General features: G+C 39.2%; 1 protein-coding gene across 2 annotated transcripts in view; it reads left to right on the top strand.

Moving 5' to 3' along the window:
- The window catches only part of fibcd1b (fibrinogen C domain containing 1b), a 119,269-nt gene that overhangs the window by 36,525 nt on the left and 57,623 nt on the right, over positions 1–25,121 (top strand). For both annotated transcript variants that reach the window (XM_026173348.2, XM_026173349.2), the window contains 2 exons: positions 799–1,278; positions 15,512–15,671. In XM_026173348.2, the coding sequence (XP_026029133.1) occupies positions 799–1,278; positions 15,512–15,671 (640 nt within the window). The remainder of the gene's footprint in view (positions 1–798; positions 1,279–15,511; positions 15,672–25,121) is intronic.

Below are 25,121 nucleotides of genomic sequence, written 5' to 3'. Positions count from 1 at the left end.
ACATATTAATGTGCTCACTCTCACTTTCACATGCTAACATAAACCAAAGCCCACATACAGTCATTGAGAACAAAAAAAAATACAGACTGTAGAAAATAAAAAACAAAAATCACTTAGACATCAACTGGTGATTCATTTGTTAGAAAGATATTGGGGAGCTAGGAACTATTAATCATTCATATAGGCGGGCCATAGTGCTTTCTCCTATCCATTGCTTAACCTAAGTGGGCCATCATAAAAAAACATTTTATAGCCCAATTATTGAAGACTATGTTACCGGTACAGTTCCTCCATTTTTTCTCTAAGTGGTTTCTGCTCATTTATTTGCATCCGACTGGCCGTCCACATCGTCTTTGCTTTACTCTTTCTCAGTAGCTCCAATTTCTTCATGTTTTCTTGTTTTCTTCTCCATGTTAGAACTGAAAAGAAGGAGCTCTCAGGTCCCTGAGTGGTTTCCAGACATGTATGAGGCTAGTATCCTCCCCCACACTGCATCACCACTCCAATGATAAGCAGGGTCTTTGGACAGAAATTGTCTCTTTGAGTTTTAATAAGGCCGACAGTTGATGGGATCTTTTTTTTTTTTTTTTTTGCTGCATAAATAATTCAAAACTACACTTTATCACGGAAATATGGTTACATTACTTAAAACTATGGCCCCGGTGATTGAAGAAAGTCATTTCTTTTTGAATAACTCAGCTTTTTTTTAAATGTCATTTTTGGTGTAATTGCATTTACTTTTCTAAAACATACCTTTTCTCTGCCTACCTTTCTCCCTCTCTTCTTTCTGACTTACAGAGGATGAGCTGCAGCTACCTGCTCTGCACTATCCTTCTCTTCGTGGCTGTATTGCTGGCTGTCACTGTAACTGGCACCATCCTTTTCATGAATCACTATCAGGCTCCACCCATGTCTGATGGCCTACCCCACATTTCTACCAACCAGGATGAAGCCAATGCCCTGGTCACTGTTGAGAGAGGCGATGGCTCTCGCATTAACATCTTCATTGACCCCAACTGTCCGGATTACAACAGTAACTTTATGCGACTGGAGGGTGTGCAGACCTCATTGCTCCACTCACTGACCGACCACGACTCCGACTTGAAGTCTGTGAAAGGACAGGATCGGGCTCTGCTTGTCAGTCTGGCTGAGGAGGTGGCCAAGCTGTCAGCCCACGCAGGCCAACTGAAAATGGACTATGAATCTCTACGCAGGGGGCAGAGCAGCCTCGGGCAAGACCTTAACACACTGCAAACGGAACAGGGACGCCTCATACAGGTGAGACGCATAAGCAGAGAAACATTCCTTATACCTCAGTGTGATGTAAAGATCAATACCTCTTTCATCACAGCTTTTAGTTGAAGTATAAATATATGAAACCATCCAGAGTAGTAAGCATCTTCAATTTTTTTGTACTTATTTTGGCACATAGAAGATTAGAAAGGGTTTTATTTCTTAAGAAGAAAGGGAAATTCATGCAGTTTGTGGGAAAACTATCAGTTTTGATTTGATTGTTTGTTTAGTTGTTGTTGTTGTTTTCTTAATCAATGAACCAATTTGTGAACTATATTTAAAGCAATGCTCCTAAACCCTTGGGCAACACCCAAGTCCTGACTTTAAGTACTGTACTGAGGTGTTCAAGGACTGGATTGTGACACATCTATCAATATGTATCGATTGTGACACCACCTTCAGGAGCGTGAGACAGCATTGGACTTTCTGGTGTTATTTAGTTACTTCCTTTTCCCGACTAGAGAATCCAAACACCATCACTGACTAATCAAATGCCAAGTAGACTGTGTCAATTTCTTTTTAGACTGTTAAAGCCAAATAACAGCTAATTTGAAGTGCAAATAGGGCTCATGTTCCACTGGGTACAACTCGCTCACTGTAGTGTTTGAAGACGAGGTCACGGGGGGAAGAAAATGCCCATCATGTTTCAAGAAACAGCAAACACATTTGCACATTAATGCAGTAAAACAACATAATGTTTCCCAGTGTGTAAGTCAGACTGAGCATTGGATGTAAACATAATTAGACACCTTTTAGTTTCGACTGTCCACATTGATTTATTGATGATACATTTCCCAAATGTGCGTGGAGAATCTTCACACTACATGGTCTTTTAATTTTGGCCCATCAGGCTCAGTCTCTCTACTCTGCAGTAAATAGATTTCATAGCTGCCAGCCATATAGCTCAAACTACTGAATTCATTCTGCTTCTGCCAGTCCCCCTTTCTTTTTCTTTTTTTTCTTTCTTTTCTTTTTCTTTTCTTTTTTTGTTAAGCCAGACCTTTAAAGCTCACAGATCAACATTGTATAAAAATCACCCAGAAACTCCCTAGATGAGTCTGCTCTGAACCTGTTGGCTAAGAAAACATGGGTGCTGATTGAGCACACAAAGAGAACGTAAAACGGTCCATTGCCTTTGCTCCTGTTAATTTCTGGTGTGGGTGGCATCGTGCAGTGGGTACTGAGGCTAAGTGGAGGTGGTACTAGCAGCTTAGACAGTCCAAGTGATTGATTTCCTCTTTGGAAGCAAGGCATGTGGTGCGCACATCCGCTGTTTCTGCCTGACACTGTGGTGTGACTATGTGATCTATGGGCCACCTGTGGCCAAGACGTCTGATTTATACGATGACACAGAGCTGACTGTGCCAGTGTTAGTAATGGCTCTGTGTGCACTGCAAGCCCCCTGAAGAACAGTTTCACCCAGCTACATAGGGAGAGGCCCTTCCACATCACCTGATGTACAGGGAAATGTGATTGCAGCGGGTTTAGGACCAATCTTTTTCGATCATTGAAAAACTGACATTCATTTTTCACAGTAAGTGCTTGCAGCCTCAAATAGAAAGGTACGCCAAAGCCCCCGTATTTGCATCCAAATAAATCACTGTGATGGGAAAGGCTCGTGAAATATAGGGATATAGCAATGAGGCAATACATCCAGCTCATGGTCAGGTTTCAGCACCAGCAGAACACAGGCGGTACTTCTCGTTAGTTCAATTTTCTTTCCTTAATTTGAAAAACGTAGCTAAATTTGACAGCGTTTACTGTGCTGTAGTGTTACTCTAATCTAAAAACTTTAATTGGGAATTTAAGATTTAGAATTGTGAGCAATGACGTTTTGACCACCTGATAATGAATGCACATATCCATAACACTTTGTTCATTAGCCCATGTTCACATTTTAGATAACTGATTATTTAGATGTGCGAGCATAACAGGCTGCTAGCATAACACATCTGGAGCAAGAGCAGATGAACTACAAGCTAGGCAGTCGAAAACTCTGCAGTTCTGCCTCTGAACACTTTTGCTGAATGTTTTGACAGATTTCTCATGTTCCCACCTTTACAAGCAAAAGATCTGTTGCATTTGTGACAACACTGTCGGCATCGACTCTAGCAAAGTGCAACCGCACTTTTGAGCATTTCATTCTCTCCTCCATCTGCACAAAGACCAGGATCTGTGTGGTATGTGCGAGACAGAGCTCCCCTCGCCCCTCACATGCAGGCTCTGAGAGAGATAAAGAGACAACTGTCCTCAGGATAGGGAACAGGGGAAATGCCTTGGATTAATGGCTTAATCAGTAACAGAGGAGGTCAGATAAAATGTGAAAGATAACTTTTATGTACCAATAGTAAATCTATTTTCTTAATTTTTTCCAGTATTGAAAATAATACAGATAACATTGGAGCTTACTGATACTTAAATCGTTTTGCCCTGGAGCCTGTTTAATATCAGATTTCAGTACCCATTCCCATTTAGCATCATATTTTTGCTGCTGATCAAATACAGTTGTTAGGATATGTGCCACTGTTTCTGTTGTTTTTAGGCACAAATAATCATGGTACCCTGTTAAATTAACACTCTCTATTAATGTTACAGACAGGCAGGAATGATAATGTTAGCTGCCAAGGCTCCAATGTTAACATTATTGTTTTATTACTGAGCTGTAGCCTTTGGCAGCTACCTTAATGATAAAAGACAGCTAATGTTACTGTCAGGCAGTTGCGAATGGTGAAATGAGTAAAATTAACGTGTCCGTCAGCCAGGTTAACGTTAATGATAACTATTTAATACTTCAGTGTTGTTGAAATGGGAGCTTTACTGACCTCTCAGAATTCCTCATGAAGAGTAACTCAGTGTTATGAGCCTCAGCTACTTCAGCTGCCAGTGAGGGGAGGGGCTGTGCGCCTCACTGCCCACGGTGGTGCTATGTGAAGTTGTCCGTTAGCTGGAGGAAGAGAAGACTATCATAAATTAGTATCTAAACTGGTCGTCCATTAGTATCTGAGAGGTGATTTTTCTTTGACAACCCAGTTGCTTACTTGTTCAGAGTACGGCAGTGAGTATTCATTTGGAAAATATTTAAGGGCCATGAACAGAACCCTGGTGGACTCCAGTTTGCTTCATTGCTGAAATTCACATATGCAGTGAGGTGATGCCTATAACTTCTAGCTACAGCTTCATTCAGACACATGTGATTTATTACTTTCATTGGTGTGGCCTCACCAGCCTCAATGCTATGATGTTATAACAAGCCAGAATGAATACTGTCAGAAAGGTTACATTTCTATTTAGGTCTTTATTACACATACACATAAAGGTGTCACACCAAATTACTTATCTGTAGGTTTAAGCTTTACGTACTAAAAAATATAACTATAGTGCTTAATATTCTTGCACCCTTTTCTCAAGCGCCAACTCACTGATTTTGCCTTCTGTCATTTATATAACATAGTTGTACGCTGTAACTGAAGATTACACTTCTGGTTACCGCAGGGACCAAAAGTCAAGCTAACTTTTTAGTTCTTATTGTAAATTACCCAAGTCCCAAAGCACTCCAGTGCAACACCCTCACACTACTGCAGTGTAGATCTTTATTTCCTGTGAAGTGTTCTTACCGTTAGGGGTTGTCTCCATTAATCTTTTTTTTGTATTAAGTTAGAACCTGTCAGCAGCGGTATGAATTACATTAAACATTTTTAATGTATTTTATTTTTAGATCTGACCAGCAGTGGCAGCCCTGTGCATAAGCTATGATGTACAAAGTAACCGTAAAAACTGAAGGCTATGGCCCATTAACAGAACTCCAGCGCCCACAAAATGAGCCTAAATATAATGTTTGGCACAATATATGACTGCAAAAACTCAATGAGGAAAAAGCAACAAGGAAGAGTATGACTTGCTGATATCCTTGAACCACAGGTCACAGTTTAAACTGAATTATGTGCCTGTGGAATTTTAATGTTGTTGACAAGCAAAACTCAGCAATAGAAAACCGTATTGCTCAAGATGTTCATTAAAGTTGATGCAAGTACTGTAAATAGCTGAGGAGTTTAATATTTTCTGCCAGAAATAAGATTTAAAGAGCTTGAAAAGCTAAAGCCTCAGTCACAATCAGTAAAACTAAGACTAGTAATTGGTTGTTTATTGATTGTGGAAGGCTGCCAGCTGTCGTTGGATCAAATCAGCTACAAAGAAGGCGCCACACTAAAATCCTCCTTGTGATTCGGTCTCTCACAAATTGCATAGATGACACTTAACTTCTCATGAATATGCGTTAACTAACAACTGAGCTGTAGTGAAATTTGAAAAAAAAAAAACCACAACTTAAACTGGAAATACAAACTGTTTTCTTTTATAATAAACATTTTTCTTTTCCTCCTGAAGCCAACATGTTTCATAAAAGAGCAACTTTTACTTTGAAGGCAAAATGGCCTTCATTTCCTGCATAACACTCTTTATAGTTTCACAACTGCTTAGCAAGTAGGTGTGCATATGCATCTTTGTGTCCAGTTTCACTGAGCTACAGCACTACAGCAAGCAACTGGTTCCCACCACTTGTTAACCGGTTGGGGAATGCACATTTTCCTAGGAAAAGTTGGTTTCCAGGGGGTCGCTGACTGGTCTCTAAGCCTGTGTGACTGGGGTTATATTAATTTAATAGATTACAGTTACCAACCAGTTTCTTGGTCTGTGTGACTATGCTCTATTAACAGTAGGTATTGATGACTTCATAAAAAAATCAATTGCAATTAACAGTTTAAAAGGAATAAGGAAAATGTATGTTTTAAGAAATAATTGAAACAATACAAATGCTAAGATAACCTTTATTAGTCCCACACGTGGGAAATTTGTTAATATACCATATTAAGCTTTTAAAAATATCCAAAATACAGTCAGTAACAATAGGTCATTTGCCTCTAACATGAATGGGATCATTTAATTCAGTGGATTAAAATTAGAACTGATGACTGTTTTTGTTAAATCTAATATTTTGTAACAAAACACAAGACATCATGAATTTCTAGGACTGTGGAAAACAACTCTGAGACAGAAATGAAATGCAGTACTTATTTATGCATGTGTGGGCCTATTTCGCAAGTGAGACTTAGGACAAGTATAGCAGAGAAATGTTGAAGAGCCATTGCACGTCTTTATTTCATTAACAGTGATTTAATGGCATAGCTGGGCTCTTTGCACTCCACCCCAACAGCAAGCTACATATAGAAAAAATCTAAATCCTTATCAGATATTACTCATATTTGATATGAAAACATCCTGTTTATGTATGAAGGCTCTCTCAATCATCAGGGTAATCTTTTATTCATCGTTTCTTTGCTTCAGAGGCCTCATATATCTAGAATCGCTGACTGTTTAATTAAATGGATACAGGATAGGAAGAGGTCGGCCTAACATTTATGAAACACTTTAATACAGCGAATTAAGTCAAGCCCTTGTTGATGGTCAATTTAAGCACTGCTGAATTGCTTTCACATAAGATATCTGTGCATATCTGTGAAAAGTATATGTAACTTTTTCCCCCTTAAAAGATAAAATGATTATTTTAAAACTGCATTTTTGTGTTTACATGGGTTATCTTTGTCTAATATTGAAAGTTGTTTAATGATCTGAAATATGTAAGTGTGACAAAGATGCAAAAAAAAAACAGGAAAGGGGACAAGTACTTTCTCACACCGTAAACTCACAGGCCTGTTAACTAAAGATATGTAGTAAGTACACATGTACAATATGATACGCAAGATTACATTAATTTACTTACGCATAAACTTTTAATTGAACATTTGCACACATCATATGCTAACACACTTATTTCCCATACTATAGTATAGTAAATGGTAGATTGTGAATGACAGACAATTCACAGACAAGGTATCAACATAAATTACAGCTGACAATGATTATGCGCCTTAGATGTGTTACAGTAAGTTACAGGTGTTTCCTTTTTCATTGGAAATACTTTGTGGAACCATTTGTATACTACCCCGGTTGTCTGCAAATGAACTGTCACTGATTACGCCGCTTGAGCGCAAAACAAAATCTTAATGTTTTCCTTTTGCATTTTAGACCTGTTTGAAATTATATCTGAGGTTCGGAATAGACAGATATGGCTGAGAGTTTAAATTATTTCTAATTTGCAAAAGGAGAAGAGGGTGACTTTGTGAAGTGAAGATGTCATATTATGCAGATGGTGACTAAATGACATTTTGTAATTGCCCTTTCTAGCCTTGCTGTGCCTCTCTGTTCTGTGACTCGGCACCCCAGGGATGAGAACGGACTCTTTATTGTGTTTTGCCACAAAGTTTCAGCAGGTCAGCATTTAAGTTTGCAGTTTTAAGAAACAAAGCATCAGATGAGAGTGGATTTTATCGATGGTGAGAAGCAAAGAAGCTGATTTTGAGTGCGAGTGCACTGCACATTATCGTCTGAATTGTGTTAAGCTCTAAATAGGAACACTTACTAACAATTTGACTTTAACCTTGACTCATGAAACAAGGCTCCATGTGTTGAGTGCTGTGGTGTAACTGATTTTGTAAGACTGTGCAAAGGCTGCCTAATGAGAGGTAATTACTTCATGATCCTAATTGATGTGTCAGTCAAGGCTTAGCATTAAGACCACAGACAATCCTCTGTTTTTGGTACGTACAAACAAACACAATTAACTTTTAAAGACAACACCAGTAATAATGTTAAATGTGCACAAAAACAACATTTACAGGGTAACTCAAATCTTTGATAATTTCCCTACCTTTCTCATTTTTAAAAATGAATTTTTCTGACCACACAATGGGTTTGTCGTCAAACAATCAAGATGTGCTTGAAGTGCAGACTTACAGCTTTAATTCAACGGGTTTAACAAAAGTATTCCATTAAACTTTTACATGTTACTGACATTTTTATATGTAATCCCTCATTTTTAAAGGCTCTAAAGTAACTAGCCCTCCTTCACAAAAGTAAAGAATTGCTTTGCATGAACCAACTAACATCACCAAATGCTGTTTCCTCTGTTGAGAAGAACTGCAGCCACTTTCCATTGCTGTGTGTTTGTAGGTCTCTTTGAACTGAACTGAAAAGCTCGAGCCATTGGTTTAAGATCAGGTGACTGGCTTGCTTACTGAAGAATATCTCATTTCCTTGCCTTGAGAAACTCTTGGGGTTGCTTTTGCAATATGCTTTGGGTCATTAACCATTTGTATTGTGTTAAGGTTCAAATATTGGGGATGGAGACAAGAGAAAAAACCACAATAACAACACTGGTCCGGCCGGGTTGAGTCAAACGATGATTTAATGATCACACACGTGGGAGATGGACACTGATGCAGACAGCCTCAAAATCTCAAAATGGTGGAGCATTGCTCAAACTTTTATAGCCTCTGGTGCCTCCACCTTATCATAAAAAGCCTAAACATTCACATGCTCTCTCTCACACAGCGCCTGAGCTACGACCTTGGCTCCCTGTTTATCTGCTCCTGCTGAAATGGGGCAGAAAACTCCAGCACACTCTGTTCTCTTCTACTCAGACAAATTAGACAATAACCTTCTGCAAACAGTATTTCTTATAACTCAGCAATATAATGCATCATAAAACAATATCATTCATTCACAACAAGTCAGCAATTTAATGTAATGCAAATCAGTTTAACTAATGCAATAGTTATCAGCTTCTTCTAATTCAGGAGAATAATGCAAACTAAAACTACATAATAATTCACAATCTTTAATTAGGGGTATAACATGGCATAAAATAATATCATAATTTTACAATTCCCCCTGATGAGGTCATTAGAATAATGACCTCACAAACACCCTGTAGCCCAGTGTGGCCGGGTTCATCTCTTCTCACTCCTGAGGTCCTTTGTCCCCCTGAGGGGCGAACCATATGTGGGATGACCTCTGTGTTTGCGCAATTCAGATGCAAGAAAAACTATGATTCCAACAGTAGCAGGTCCAGATGACACTCTCCTTGTCTCCCACTGCTTTCAGCCTTTATTCTATTGCTGCAGCTACCAGTGTCGTCCAGTTGGGTGATCCTCTGCTCTTAATTCTTCAACCTTAGGGGTTAGACAACCCTTCAGTCGTAACACAGATCAGGGGATTATTCTGCCCCGATTTCAAACAACGATCTGTGTATTCTCCAGAAAAAGGAACAGGAAGGTGTCCCCTTGTTTCCCAAAAGCCTCTCGAACTTTGTTGGTCTGGTGTTCCCGGATTTCCGCCAACCCCTTCATGGTTATTGCTGTGTTTATGGGATCCATCCTTTTGTGGTGACTAGCTGGAGCCCAAACGCCATGACCCTTGGACCCAGTTGATGTCTCGGCAGTCACTGTGTCTGACTCTGCTACGGAGGATCCTCGCATCTCTGTGACCTCGTCTGGTGTCTGTTCCTTTCTCTGTAAGAGACAGAAAACCAAAACACCTCTCTCCCTACCCCTAATAATCTAATGTTGTTATCTACTGACCTTCTAGTGATTCAGAATTGGTCTAAAACATTCAGAATGTCCCAGGGACTTATTCTAATCATATCTTATGTGTGTGTAAGCATGTTTGCATTTAGCCCTCTGCACTCAAGGCATTTCCTACACTTTATCAGTCCGGACAGTCACGCCGAATGAAGCACTGCCTGATCAGTTTTGCAGCATTTGACTGAGCATTGCCCAGTACACCTTTGACTTTATCCTGCTATTTCTAGAAGCAGTTTCATCATAAATATATTTTAGTCACAGGTTCAATTGGCAACCATACATTTGCATGCTATAAGATTGCCTTCACACCATGTTTGACAGATAATATGGTATGCTTCACATCATTAGATCTCTTTCCATCCCTATAGGTTCTGCTTCCCATCATTCTGATACAAGTTTTATTCATCCAAAGACTACACACACTCTTTTAAACATATTCTAGCCATGTCCAAGCCGACCTTTTTGACTTGACTCAATATCATAAAAGGGTTATTCTTAACCAAAGAAACAATTCTGTGACCCTGAAATAACAATCTCTCAAGCCTTATTAAGAATTTGGCTATTTAGCTGTCTCTCTGAATTTTTCACCCTAATAATGGCCTAACTTCCCTCCCTGTGGTCTCTTTGGACCTCGTATTGATAGTACCTGTCACCAGTCACCAAATCAAGTTCAAATCTTTAAATTAATTCTAGCTCTTAATATATAAAGTCTTTGTCTGTCCACACACTCCTTCTAGACAATCAATAGCTGACCAACCAAACTTGCCACACAGGTTCATCTTAGACCTCTGAAGGTTTTGTCTACATCAGGTATTATGACACCATCATGCTGCCTAGCAACTGCTTAGCAGCCGGCTAAAATCACGAATTTTTCAACACTTTATAAAATATAAAAAGGGTCACATCATATAAATTTTACAGCCAACAGTGCAAACAGGCCCAGCAGTACTGTAGCATGGGCATGTACTAGTCTGTTTAATTTGGCATAGGATCATGAGGGACAGACCTTACTTTGCTATGAATCTCCTTGTCAGTAAATTCACCAATTGCTTTTCAGCCCCTTTAAAATTGAGGTCTGGTATACTTGTTAAAGCCCTTAAATTAAAGCTGAAAGTCTGCACGTCGATTACATCTTGACATTTGATTTCAAATCCACTCTAGTGGTGAACAGAGGCAAAATTACAAGCTGCATCATTGTCGAAGTAAGTACGGACCTGTCCCTGCACTTGCAGTTGTACACATCAAACTGTCTTTCTTGTATCTAGTCTAGGTGTAGAGTAAGTGATACCTGTATGGAAGGCATGCGTCTTCTTTTTTTTTTTTTTTTTGCTTTTAAATTAAACACAGCATGCTTATACAGATTCAACTTAGGACAATTACTACATTTAGCATTTGTGAACTTATAAGCATGGAAAAAGGAAGAAAAAAGAGGAGGAAAAAATATAGCAATATTAACTAAATAAAGAGTAAAATAAAATAAGAAAATTCACGCGGGGTGTGAGGCATGAATTATGAGCAGTTCATTTTTAAGAATTCTAGAAATGGCTGCCAAATCATACAAAAACTCGCCAGTTTCCCCTTTCTATCACTTATCTGTTCCACCCTGGCCACAGACACCGTCTCATTAAGCCACCTTTTAAAACACGGGGCCGAAGAAGACCGCCACTGTAAAAGCATACGTTTCTTTGCCACCAGCATGCCCATTGTAATTATCTGTTTTTGTGAAAAGGAAAAAGATTCGATTGATGCAAATGATCCAAGTATAGCCAGTGTACCATCAAGTGGTACTTTTTTCCTAAATTGGTTTGAAAACCACGTAAGAATTTGGCTCCAAAAAGCTTTCAAGACAGGTCAATGCCAAAATAGATGTGCAAGGGAACCTTCACCGATATTACTTGTATCACATAAGTGGGACACAGAATTATAGATCCGGTTAAGTTTAAGTTTAGAAAAATGTGATCTGTGAATGACTTTAAACTGGATTAATTTATATCTGGCGTTTATTGAGCCTTTCTGAATATTGGTAAAAAAGTTTGACCATTGGTCCTCAGACAGAGGAACGCCGAGGTCTTCAGCCCATGTACTCCTAATTCAATCAGAGTCAACTGGGATTGTAAAGCACTTGACAAACTGAGATATCAGATGTTTAAAATCTGCTTTCCGAATTATATCAAAGTAAGTATGACTTAGTGGCTTCAGCGGAAAGTCTAAAAAGTTTCATTGAACAAAAGGCATGCGTCCTCTTTGCACTGACATGGAGGCATGCATGTAAATGTGTCTTTTTGTTTGCAACTTTGTGTTGTGTTTGTGCGTGAGTTAAACCCCCAGTGTCACCGTGATATTATTTCATTTTAGGTTGCTGTGCCTCAGAGGTGTGTTGCATGGTTATTGAGGGCAGGGAATGGCCACTGGGGTTTCTAGCTAATGCAGTTTTAGGACCCAAATATAGCTGCACAGACATACGTTTGATAGAAGATTCTGAATCCCCTATACATGTCTTTGAACACTGCAGGTCTCGGTGTGTGTTTGTGGGTGTGCATGTGTGCATTTGGGTACAGGTAAGATGAAAGAGAGGGAATGAGATGAGGATTGTGTCCGTGTACAAATAACAGCCAGACTATTTCTCCTGTCTGCACAATATAGTGTGCAGTGTTCTCAAATGGAGCTTAAGTCCTGGCTGTGCATACACTTTGGCCAACTAGGGCAATGTGTGAAAACAACCTTTCTGCAATGAAAAGCACATTAAGGGCTGCAGGTATGTGGCCGTGGCAGATCAGAGAGGTTACACTGATCTTTGCAAGACCTAGCATACATATTCATCAGCATCCTTCCCACAGGGCTCTTTGTGTTTCACAGCATAGTTGATTGCTGGGAAGCATTACCAACACATATTCTGAGTCCAACCTGGAAAAGAGCCAACATGAACGTGGTAAAATACATCGAGTCTTGCATTTAACATACGAATCCCAATTATAGAAATTGGACTGCTAGAAATATTCAACCATAACATCTAGATCATCCTTGAGAAGACAAAGGAGGAATTTCAAAGTCTGCATATGTAACATTGATTTTACATTGGAAAAGTTCAGAGAATATAACATTTTAGTTTGGGTTTATGAAGCGGGTAATTATAAATGCATCTTTCAAAGCTACACTGTTAAAAAAACATCCTAAAACAACGGTAATATTCCGGCAGCTGGGGCGCCAAAATACGACCGTAAAATAACAGAAAATAACTGTTCCATAAAAATACGGTTATTTTCAATAATGAAAATAGAGTTTGTTGCGCTAATTTGACATGGGATTCTGCCTTTTCCAAGTGCTTTTAGACATTAAATTAGGAACATTTTTACGCGATCAAACAATGAAATTACCTATAAACAAGGTCACTGAATGTGGAAATATGAATCATAATACGTAAATGTACAGAAATATACAGTTAGCAGTTGGTTTAAATAATAATTGATTGCATGCCCTGGGACAGACTGACAGAGGCGAGGTTGCCATATCGCTCCATCGGCCCCTTTGGCTATCACTAGTAGGCGGTAGGTGAAGAGTCTTGACCACGGACACAACGACGGCGAGTGTCCGAGCCGGGGCGCGAACCGCCAATCTTCTGATCACATGGCGAACTGCCAACTCTTGAGCCATGAACGGCCTAACTAGCAACGATAATAATACTTATGTGATGTAACACAAGCTTATAGGGATCATGTTATATACTTTTCCATAGCATTACATTTGAATTCAACAGTTCAATCTTTCAAATAACGGACAGATATTTGTGAAATCATGATACATTTGTGAATGTATTTTAACAATCTAAATATGCATATGTACAGACAGATACATTTAATAATCATGACAATTATGTTGTATTACATTACAGTGATTTAACGTTAATTTACATTCAAAATGTGAAGTTAAAGTCTATTTACGTAACTTTAATGATATTCTAGAAGAACAGAGCATTACTGTAAAATGCACAGTAAAATGCCTTCATATTAGAGTTTTTTCCTACGGTCGCAGCGTTACCCACAACCTTGTTGTTAGTTCACATTCATTGGCCAATGCTTAGCGTCATGTTATTTATATTAATTGCAATTCCTACCTCTACATTTCTTTTTTCAAAATATATAATTAGCACAGCGTGTCCGTGCAATGTTTTACATTGTGGCATGCAGAGAAATCTTAACAAAGTAGCTCACAGAGAGAGATTGAGCTTGTTATTTAACCCCAAGCTGGTAGGGGGAGCTCCTTATTAAAACACTTGCCGGTGCTACAATGTGCCTCAAGGTTCAACAACAGCACAACAGAAGTCACTCATGGTACAGCACTCTCTCTACAAAACAACAACTGTCAGTGACTCTGCACCACGGCGTAAACACAACATTCAAGATAACAGTTAAAAGTAACGTAACCATAAACAGTAGAACAAGAACATCTAAACAGCAGCACATGTCCCAAGGCATGATGGGAGACATTTCTGGATGTATTTTTACGATCTAAATATGCATATGTACAACAAAATATATTTAACAAACAAGTAAATTGTGTTTTATTACATTTACAGTGATGTTATGTTATTTTACATTTGACGTGTCAGATCACAGTCTACTTATGTAAATGTAATGATATTCTAGAAAAACAGTACACAACTGTAAAATACACAGTAAAATCATTTGACATTACTATTTTTTGGAACAGTGTAGACTCTTCAGTCCACTTTGGTAGTGATGAAATTCATAAATCTTCCTTATGTAGCTGTATCTATAGTTGTACTGACAAATATGAGGAGATTAAAGGGAATGGCATTATTTCATTTGAGGATAAATTATGTTACTGCACTTGGACTCTGCACCTGGTTAGCTCCTGCCTTCCAGATAATGTGTAGTACGTGTATTGTTTTCACATGGTATTTGAATCCAGTGCAGAAACCACTGACAGTGCACACTTTTCTGAAGAGGGGTTTGTTATGCTGCCAGAGTGTAAATACATTTCTGTCAGGAAACAGTCTAAGTAGCATTGCTATTCCATATGCATTAATTCATATTTGGAGGTATGGCTCTGTTCTGGGACTCCCCAGCTGTTCTATTTGCATTTGTAGAAAGATTAAGTATGGGAGAGCACACACCTCCTCCCCTTCCATTTATGGACATGGAAAGCAGGAGGCAAAGATAGATTAAAGACACTGAGCATGAAGGTGGAAGTGGGATTGCAAAGGGGCTTGCCTGTATGCAGGTTGATGAGGCTTAAATAGCATTAATCATTTTATATTTACCATATCAGCTAATGTTGGCTGGCACTGACATCAGCTGATCTGCGGGGATTGCTGGCTGAGCTCAACTCTGCAGCTTGCCAGAACTAATGTTATGCTCAATTGATTGTTTATAACCGAATAAATTCCAGCCCTTAAGAGGGTCCAAAACAGATTTCTTTTATGAAAACTTCAAGAACCACATTTTACTTTAAGACTCACATTCAGTTTTACTATGCATATCTAAACAGTAATGTGTATGACATGTTCAAAAAGGTAGAAGAAGCCTGGCTGTCTAGGAGGTAGTAAAAAACCCTCGGAAAGCTTTGGGAAATGGTCTGAAGCAATGTGCAGAGTAGACAGTTTAAAAATGTTCAAAGTAAATAGAGACGACTGGCTTGTGTGCATTTGCATTGTAATTACGAGTGTAACGCAACATATATTTAAGTGTTTTTCTCTGTCATTCCCTGTTTGTGTGTTGCAGCTGCTGTCAGACAGCCAGATCAACATGGTGAAGGTAGTGAACTCGGTTAGTGATGCTCTTAATGCCATGCAGAAGGAGAATGTGGGTCTGAAGGCACGTGTCAAGGCTGACTTACAAAGGGCACCAGTCAGAGGTGCCCGCTTCAAGGGCTGCTCCAACGGTAAGAGAAATGAAGCATGGTTGGACTTTATGTATCTGTCCTGTGGGCTTGGATTCTTATACACTCAACAAAAATATAAACGCAACACCTTTGTTACTGCTCCCATTCCCCATGGGATGGACGTAGAGACCTAAAATTCATTCCAGATACACAATATAACCATCCCTCCTAAACAGTGGTCACAAATCAGTCCAAATGTGTGGTAGTGGGCACATCTGCCATATTGAAATAATCCATCCCACCTCACAGGTGTGCCACATCAGGATGCTGATCTGACATCATGAGTAGTGCACAGGTGTACCTCAGACTGCCCACAACAAAAGGCCACCCTGGAATGTGCAGTTTTTTGCGCTATTGGGGGTCTGGGGACCCAGAACCGGTCAGTATCTGGTGTGACCACCATTTGCCTCATGCAGTGCAACACATCGTCGCATGGAGTCTATCAGATTGTTAATTGTGGCCTGTGGAATGTTGGTCCACTCCACTTCAATGGCTGTGCGAGGTTGTTGGATATTCGTGGGAACTGGTACACGCTGTCGTATACGCCGGTCAAGCACATCCCGAACATGCTCAATGGGTGACATGTCCGGTGAGTATGCTGGCCATGCAAGAACTGGGACATTCTCAGCTGCCATCTGCCCTGAACAATGTGAACCATGATTCATCCGTGAAGCGCACACCTCTCCAACGTGCCAGACGCCATCGAATGTAAGCATTTGCCCACACAAGTCTGTTACGGCGACGAGCTGGAGTCAGGTCAAGACCCCGATGAGGACGACGGGCATGCAGTTGAGCGTCCCTGAGACGGTTTCTGACAGTTTGTGCAGAAATTGTTTGGTTGTGCAAACCAATTGTTCCAGCAGCTGTCTGGGTGGCTGGTCTCAGACGATCTTGGAGGTGAACCTGCTGGATGTGGAGGTCCTGGGCTGGTGTGGTTACACGAGGTCTGCGGTTGTGAGGCCGGTTGGATGTGCTGCCATATTCTCTGAAACGCCTGTGGAGACGGCTTATGGTTGAGAAATGAACATTCAATGCACGGGCGACAGATCTGGTTGACATTCCTGCTGTCAGCATGCCAATTGCACGCTCCCTCATTGCTTGTGGCATCTGTGGCATTTTGCTGTGAGACAAAACTGCACATTCCAGGGTGGCCTTTTGTTGTGGGCAGTCTGAGGTACACCTGTGCACTACTCATGATGTCAGATCAGCATCCTGATGTGGCACACCTGTGAGGTGGGATGGATTATCTCAATATGGCAGATGTGCCCACTACCACACATTTGGACTGATTTGTGACCACTGTTTGGGAGGGATGGTTATATTGTGTATCTGGAATGAATTTTAGGTCTCTACGTCCATCCCATGGGGAATGGGAGCAGTAACAAAGGTGTTGCGTTTATATTTTTGTTGAGTGTATGTAAGGTTTTCTTTTTCTTATATTCTGTTTTTACCTTTGTCTCTGTATATGTAATGTATACATCGACACATTTGACCTTTTCAAACTCTATTCTGCTCCCCGTCACGATCAGTCCTTCTCTTCTTCCATCTCCACCATTCATCAAAATTTTATTCCACAGACGTGCGTCTACCATCGGTCTTCCCACATATTTATTCAATCCAGCATCTCCTCGTGATATCAATATGTTTCTCTGAGCTACATCTCATCCACCTCATCCACATTATCCACTGGCCTTGGTAGAGATGTGGATTTTTTTTTCTCGCTCTCAGCATGAGAGATGACTTGCATGGCCACCGGGCTGTGTTGCTGAAAGGCAGAGAAGGGCCTGAGGCATCATCCCATTGGAAGGCTTTCAACCAGGCATAGTACACCCAGTGGCATCCCCCTGTTGGATTTGCGCTGTCTTAGGTAGCCAAGGTCACAGATTGAAAGCTGCCCGTGTATAGCGGGTACGATGCCAGAATAAAAGAGCAACCATTTGTGTCTTAGAGGTACAATTTGAGAAGGTGCAGGTGTTTACATAAATCTGTAGACATAAAGAAGTAGGCATCGTCTAGGAATTGCATAACAAAGGGATATTTTGAAGTTCAAGTTTTGCTTATGCTCTAGAATGCTTTATAAAAAAGTCATGACTAATATTTAGTATATTTATTATATACTTTAATATTAATATATTGCAGGCTTGTAACATCATCAACCTAACTGTTGCAGCTGAGTAAGTTCTCCTTGATGCTGATGATGGGTTTCTAAATTAAATCCAAGTACCATATTTATTTATTTTTACAAATATAACATATATACTGTTATATTTTAGGTAAGTGGGTCAACGATGTTCAGAATTTTTATATTTAATGTATCGCATTTTACAAATGTATCTATAATACATTTAATATAAATACTAATACTTAACAGTTATAATCAATTTGATCTGGAATCCATTTAAGCGTCACTGTTAATTGGAAAGCAGGTCTTTAGGTTGAATAACACTATTGGAAACATTATATATTCTTTAAAATTTAATCTGTGACAAAATTCATAGTCAAAACTCAGAAACTCACAGTCAACTCAAGGTTCAGTTCAGAGGACGCCGCGCTAAGGCTCTGTCCATGGCGCCGAAGGTTTTAACCAGTGTGCCAGTATATTGTTTCATGATGATGGCAAGAGTTGTCATCCAACAATATGTAATACACTTCAGTTTGGCTTTAATCTACTGTCTCCTGGCTATATATTAATGGCAACAACATCCGAGACAAAAACATTAAATTCCCCTATTCAGTCAGGAGATCATTAGTCAATTTATGAGCCGCATTGTCATAGTCCTGTGTCTCCCACCGAGCCGGCATCTCCACCCCTGGGAGGGGCCTCAGTGTTCTGCTGATTGCTCGCACCTGTGGGTAATGAAGCCGGGGACTCATAAGGCCAGCACACTCAACCTCTCTTCGCCAGATTCTCAGCTAACCCTACCACGCACCAAGTTGCCAGACACAAATCTCCGCCAAAGAGCTCCAATCCGGACGCTGGACCTCCTGACAGTCCCACGGGCTGTTCACCCGACTCACCTGCCTGCCTCCCTGCCTCAACGCCAGTAATTTCGGACCACTCACCTGGCCCACTCACCCCTTCATGCCACTACAGACCACCCACGGCAAATACGCAGTACTAAGGAAGATTCAGAACGAATAGCTTGCCCGTATCTCTCCCGAACCATACCTGAACGTCTGTACTCTATTTACAGTGACTCTGACCCTTGCCCTGGACCCAGTTTGACTCTCCCTCCAGCTCAATCCCCGGAACAGCTGTTTCCACAGACCAACAACCAGATTGCTTTCTTAGCCCAGGCTGCTTAAAACCCTTTTGGTTTAATTGTGGCATTTAGCACTTGTTAAAGTCACATCCCAGTTTTCCTGATTGTGAACACTTACTGAGAAAACAAAAGTTGTCACTGAAACTACTTACGAGCATTTGAGTCCTTTCCCTTTTGAGGCGGCCTCGGCCGTGACACGCATAGATTTCCCCCCACTCAGTTTGAAGGAAAAATACTTTCAAACTCTAAAGAGTCAAAGAGAGAGAGTCAAAATAAGACCCACAAGGTGCTATTTATTCGATAACTTCCATCATATTAAATTGTACATGTATTTGCGTTACTGTGATTATGCCTGTTCAAATTAAGGAGTCATCATGTACAAGGTATATGTTTTTCCTAATTCCGTTTCTGGTTTACATCCAGTACGGGGTTGTAGTGATGATTACATCAGCCCTGTTGTGCCTGCTGGAGTAGCTCGCAGGCTGCTGCCTCTCTCCAGTTTTCTTACGGTGGAGCCTAAAAACAGGTGTTGAGTTCAGTCAAATATTTGTCACGCGTTATTGCTCATTATTAATAGTTTTCCACATGAGTAATTTCACCACTTTGCATAAAATTTACCAATGCAAGATTTTTTTATTTTTTTTTTGCTAAAAGAAAAGTTTAAAGCCAATTTAAAATGTGCATACATTTTTATGTTGGAAAAAACATTTTGTGTTTTGGGACTCACATGCTTTTTGGAAGAAAGAAGAATACAGTCTGCAGATATGCTTCATGCCTGAATGTACTATTCTTTGTCCCACTGATATAAGGGAATACAGGAGAATTATTTAATTTATTTATTACTCCTGTTTACTTCATCTATCATTTAGGATGAGCGTTCCAGAAAAATTCTGTGGTGTGCATTTCCAACAAATCCATTCTTACAATCTTTCCCATAACATAATATATGTTAGATCCTGTTAAAAAAAGCAGAAAAATGACCAACTCTTGTCTTAAAATTGGAATAATAGCGTACCATAACGCGTAACTGTCATTGCCTGTAAGGGTGTAGGCAATGACAGTTTGACATCAAAGCATCTTAAAGCACAAAACGTCTGTTATAGTCTACCTCTTTTTAATAGCGCCAAGGTATAGAGTATAAATGCAGAGTAAAGATAATTAAAATACATGCTTAGAAATCCCATAGCACTGGTTTAGTTCACAGGTTGAGCAGGCAGCCATATGCTGGGAAGCTAAACTGTAGAATCTCGGGTTTAACTTTTTTCTTTTTAACTAAGGAAAAAAGGCAGATACCTTACACAGCCATTACTTCAGTGTCTCAATGACATTAAGACTTGGATGTCTGTTAACTTTTTTAAATTCAGTGATAAAAAGACAGAGGTGATGGTTTTTGGTAGCCCCACTGAGACCCCCAATGTGTATGTAGATTCCCTGGCCCAGTATGTTAAGCCAACTGTCACAAACCTGGGGGTCAAAGTGGACTGTGATCTGAAGTTTGATGGTAAAATCTAGCTTCTTTCACCTCAGGCAGCTGGGAAAAATAAAGCCACGGCAGCACTTTGAGACAGTGATCCACGCCTTTGTTAGCACTCGGCTGGATTACTGTAATGCATTTTATATTGGGGTCAGCGCTTCATATATTAGTCATCTACAGAGGGTGCAAAATGCCGCAGCTCGTCTTTTAACTGGCACTCGAAAGTTTGAGCACATTTCCCCTGTTTTAGCTTCATTTCACTGGCTGCCCATTTCTTTTAGGATTCATTTTAAAATTCTTTTATTTACTTTTAAAGCCCTCCATGGCCTAGCCCCATCGTATCTCTCTGAGCTGCTACAGCCTTATACACCCACCCGCTCTCTCAGGTCAGCTGATCAGCTGCTCCTGAATGTACCCAGGACTGGGCGTAAACTTAGAGGAGATCGTGCTTTTGCTGTAGCAGCTCCAAAACTGTGGAACGAGCTTCCTTTAGAGATTAGACAGGTCAGTTCTTTATCTGTTTTTAAGTCACTCTTGAAAACCCACCTTTGACACCACGTGAGATGTTGGTTTTTATTTTTATTTCAGTTGTTTTTAGGTGATTCGATCCTGTTTTATCTTGTTTTTGTTTTAATATAGGGCTGTTTTAATTTTATGTTTTATGTGTTTTATTTATTTATTTGCTGTTTTCTGTTATTCTATTGTTTTAAATTATTTTCTGTACAGCACTTTGTTCCTGTGCTGGGTATTTTAAAGTGCTTTATAAATAAAATTGGATTGGATTGGATTGGATTGGATTGGATTAATGCTGACATGGAGCCTTGTGTTGCGTTTCTTTCCCCACCCACTCACCCATCATCTCTCTCTACCTGCTTTCCTGTCTGTAACTGCACTGTCTAATAATGGCAAAATCAAAAATAATTAAAAATAAAACCGCCTGCCCTATATTAAGAATTTTACAGGAGTGGAAAGACCTAAAAGAACGTCTGTCTGTTATTTGCTTTTTAATTTATTGCGATGTGAAATTTTTGTGTATTTTTCAAGTTAAAAACACACACTCACACATAGTGCTTCACAGAAACCTGTTTTAATGGTGCTTAACTTGTAGCTATACAAATGTCAAGAGTAGAAAAGGCATTCATGCTAACTGATCGACCAGCTTCAGGGTTCAGCACCCTGGACAGAGCTTCACATACTGAACCGACTAGATTCTTTGAAAGGATGTTTAAGCTTGAGGCTCCATTTTTCCGTGCTTTTTATGTCACTTTAAACAGGCATTAGTCTTTTTTTTTCCTTTTAAATCTGTGCCTATTTGGTGACAAGGAAGAAAATGAAAGAAAAGAAAAACCTCTTTGTATGTGACCTCTTTCAGATGGTGGCACATCTTGGTATTTGATGCAGTATAGTATTTTATTCACACCGAGGAAGTTTTTCAGCCTACGCTGTCATCTAAATATGTAATATGGTGAACCGTAGTCTCAAATTAATGTACATACTGATACTGCAGTTGATGAGCGCGGCATCTTTCACCAACTTAATACCAGTAGTCATCGCACTGCAGCAGAAATGATCTACAGTTGCTAATTTCAGACTTGCTGTGCATAATTTGAAAGCATGACATATTAGGAACTTTATTAATTAAGACTGGTGTTAAGCATTTTTCTAAATGTCACTCTACAGAGGCAGACTCCATGCTCTGCAGACTAATCATCTAGAGCAGTGTGCAAGACGACTTCTGATATTTTTACAAACAGGACAAATTTTCAAAAGAAAAAAAAAAGTGCAGGATTTTAATAGTGGGAAGTTGAAATTTAGTGAAACTTTAGTTCCTAGTTCTTTTCTGTTAACAAACAATAAAACCGCATCTTTAAAAGTTACTAACTTATTAAATTTTGGTTGGTAGAAGATGGTCCAGGTGGTTATTGTAGAGTGGTAACTGATGTGTGCAAGTCTTTGTAGAGACAAAACATTGTGTAGTGTATTTACCAAGATTATTTGCTTCACTCCTGCTTCTGCTTCACTCAGTGTTTAGTTTTGTTTTCACTTGCTGTTTACTTTCACCTCCACTTACTGTTTGGTTTAGCATCATAATCTCCAGAGGGGTGTGCTGTGAAGAAAGTTCGACATTACCAAGGATATCTTTTCTTTATCCTGGCTTCACTAACCCTAATATATTTTATCAGGCTAAGCAGTTACACACAGGCAGTTATCAAGCCCTTGTTTGTCAGTCCAAAAATGGAGCTCATTCAAATGAAAGAGGTAGTCTTGGCAGCATATAACAGTCCCAAACTACAATACTACAATATGACAATAAAACAAAGCAGTGTATTAACAGTGCTGTGTGAACGTTCATGTGCATTTAGCACTTTAGTCCTTAAGAATGGAAAAAGCACTGCTATATTAATAAAGTCTTACATGTTAGTAGCAAGGAAAGCCAGCCAAATTGCAGGCTGTGTAAGTTAATAGACTTATCAGTACTGCAGCTCCATTATTAAGACACAGGGGAATCTGACAGATTACAATTATGTATTCCATTAAATTAATGTTTAGATGTATGTAAGACAGTTGTAACATTATTCTTTCAGCTACAGCCCCAGTGGTGTTTAAAGGTCTGAGAGCAAGTGAAAAAAAATTAATAAAATAAAACATAATTTAAACATAAGCTTAGACTGCCTTCCAGTTTGGCATAAGTTGAAATAGGTATTGAAATGGGATCATATGATAAGGCTCAAAGAACAACAAAAATGTTTGAAAATTACTAACAGCAACCAGAGAAAAAGCAGGGTAAAGTTGGTGGTCAGAATCTGTATTTCTTACTGATTTCCCAAGACTGAGCTCTTATATGCAGTTTAGGTCTGCAACATAAATGTTGCCTGATACAAATCCTGCTTCATAGCACAGGTCTCTGCTGAAGTTTCACAAGATCACAATGTTTACATTTGGAAAAATTGAGAATACACATAAATTATGACGTTAAAACCATTTAACTTTGGCATTTATTACAATTTTATTGTTAGGAATACAATAATTATTCATTAAAGTTGCATTAACTGTAAATTTACCATCTAATAATAATGGTTATCATAAAAGTAATGCTAGCCACGCTACGTGCGTATTGCTAAGTCATACACAAAAGAAGGAGCCAGAAATTCAGGTCTGAAATGTTTGGAATTAGTTTTTTTGTATAGAAGCTGCAGAACAAATTAGATTACTTATTGTCAATTAATTATTAATTTTTAAACTGGTGTCATTAAAAATTTGTTGTTGTTTTTTTTCCAAATTTGGGATAAATGCAGTATAGCTTTTCTGATCTTATCCCATAACTTCATTAAAAAGTTTTACAAGAGGTACCAGCACAACAAAAAAAACTCATTTCCAACTGAATCCATCCTTTTATGCAAGCTCACTGCAACATGTTAAAAAGCAAAGAGAAATGCAGAGGATACAGGATCTTTTTGAGCAAGGAGGTAATTAAAAAAAAAAAAAAGACATGATTGCTCTTCGCTTTTTAACATGTTGCAGATATGTTCATGGTAGGCTCCTGTTTCTCTCTTATTATTTGATCTATTTCTTGAAGAGGAAGAGGGACGCACATGTGACCGGTCATTACTGAAGCTCACCCTGACTCCATCTGCTTATTCCACATTCCTCCTAGTAATAATGTATTCAGCCTCTCTTCCAAGCTGCATCCAGCTCCACCTGCTTTGCTCCTGCACCTGTGCTCCCAGAAATTTCAAAAGTAGAGTTTGGCACAATGCTGTGAACCAGTAGGCTTCAAAATAGCTAAATGGTATGTTTACATGTGCTTATAGACTATAAATATGCTCTACATTAAGCTTGTGAAATCCTGAAATGCAGTTTGATGCTGGGTTTTACTGCTTTTAACCCCTAGAGTTACTGTCAAGATAAAGTACATCAAAGCTGCCGGTGGTAAATCAGTGTTTCTTCTTTTTTGGATTGTTTTGGGGTTTGTTTGGTTTTTTTTTTCCTGTGTGTGGAGCAAAAACATCTAAACTAGGATAGACAGCAAAACAGCACCACAGAGCATCAAAAAATGATTTTTTTCCCACCTAACCACCCATACTCGTTAACTACATTGATTATTTTTATTATTACTAGCATTAGTAACTCTTGTGGTGGTTAAGTCCAACTCCAAAAATTTGGATTTACATACTAAATGTTAAAACCAGATACTATAAAAGTTGTGTGTGCACATATTTTATGTTAGATTTAATAGATTTACATGCAGTCTTTAGGCAAAAAGTGATCTTTGACTGGCTGTGTGCCCATATGTAAGTTCTCATGTTGAAAAGCAACAGAAAAGCATATGTAGTACATGTACTAGACAGACCTGTTGAACCACATTTTAACGCAAATATTCATATAACCAATCATATAACAGCAACTCAGTGCATTTAGGCATGTAGATATGGTGAAGACAAACTGCTGAAATTCAAACTGAGTACATCTTTTTGTACATCTTTTCCATATGGGTGTGAATGTTTTAATAATTCATGTCAGTACTGTTTGCTCTATATTCCCAAAAGAACATATTAGATTTTCAAAGATATATGAATGCAAAACTGACAGCACTGAAGTCCGTCCCTGCATGCAGCAGGGTTTCTGATCAAACCGCTCTATTAGTCCTGCTCTGCAGCTCTCAGCGAGCTCGACTTGCTGTATTGTTACACGTCTCTACTGCATTAGACGCCA

The sequence above is a fragment of the Astatotilapia calliptera genome, chromosome 7, assembly GCF_964374335.1.
Source record: "Astatotilapia calliptera chromosome 7, fAstCal68.1, whole genome shotgun sequence".
Lineage (NCBI taxonomy): Eukaryota > Metazoa > Chordata > Actinopteri > Cichliformes > Cichlidae > Astatotilapia > Astatotilapia calliptera.
The sequence above is the reverse complement of the archived record's forward strand: the minus strand, read 5'-3'. Positions and strand labels throughout refer to the sequence as shown.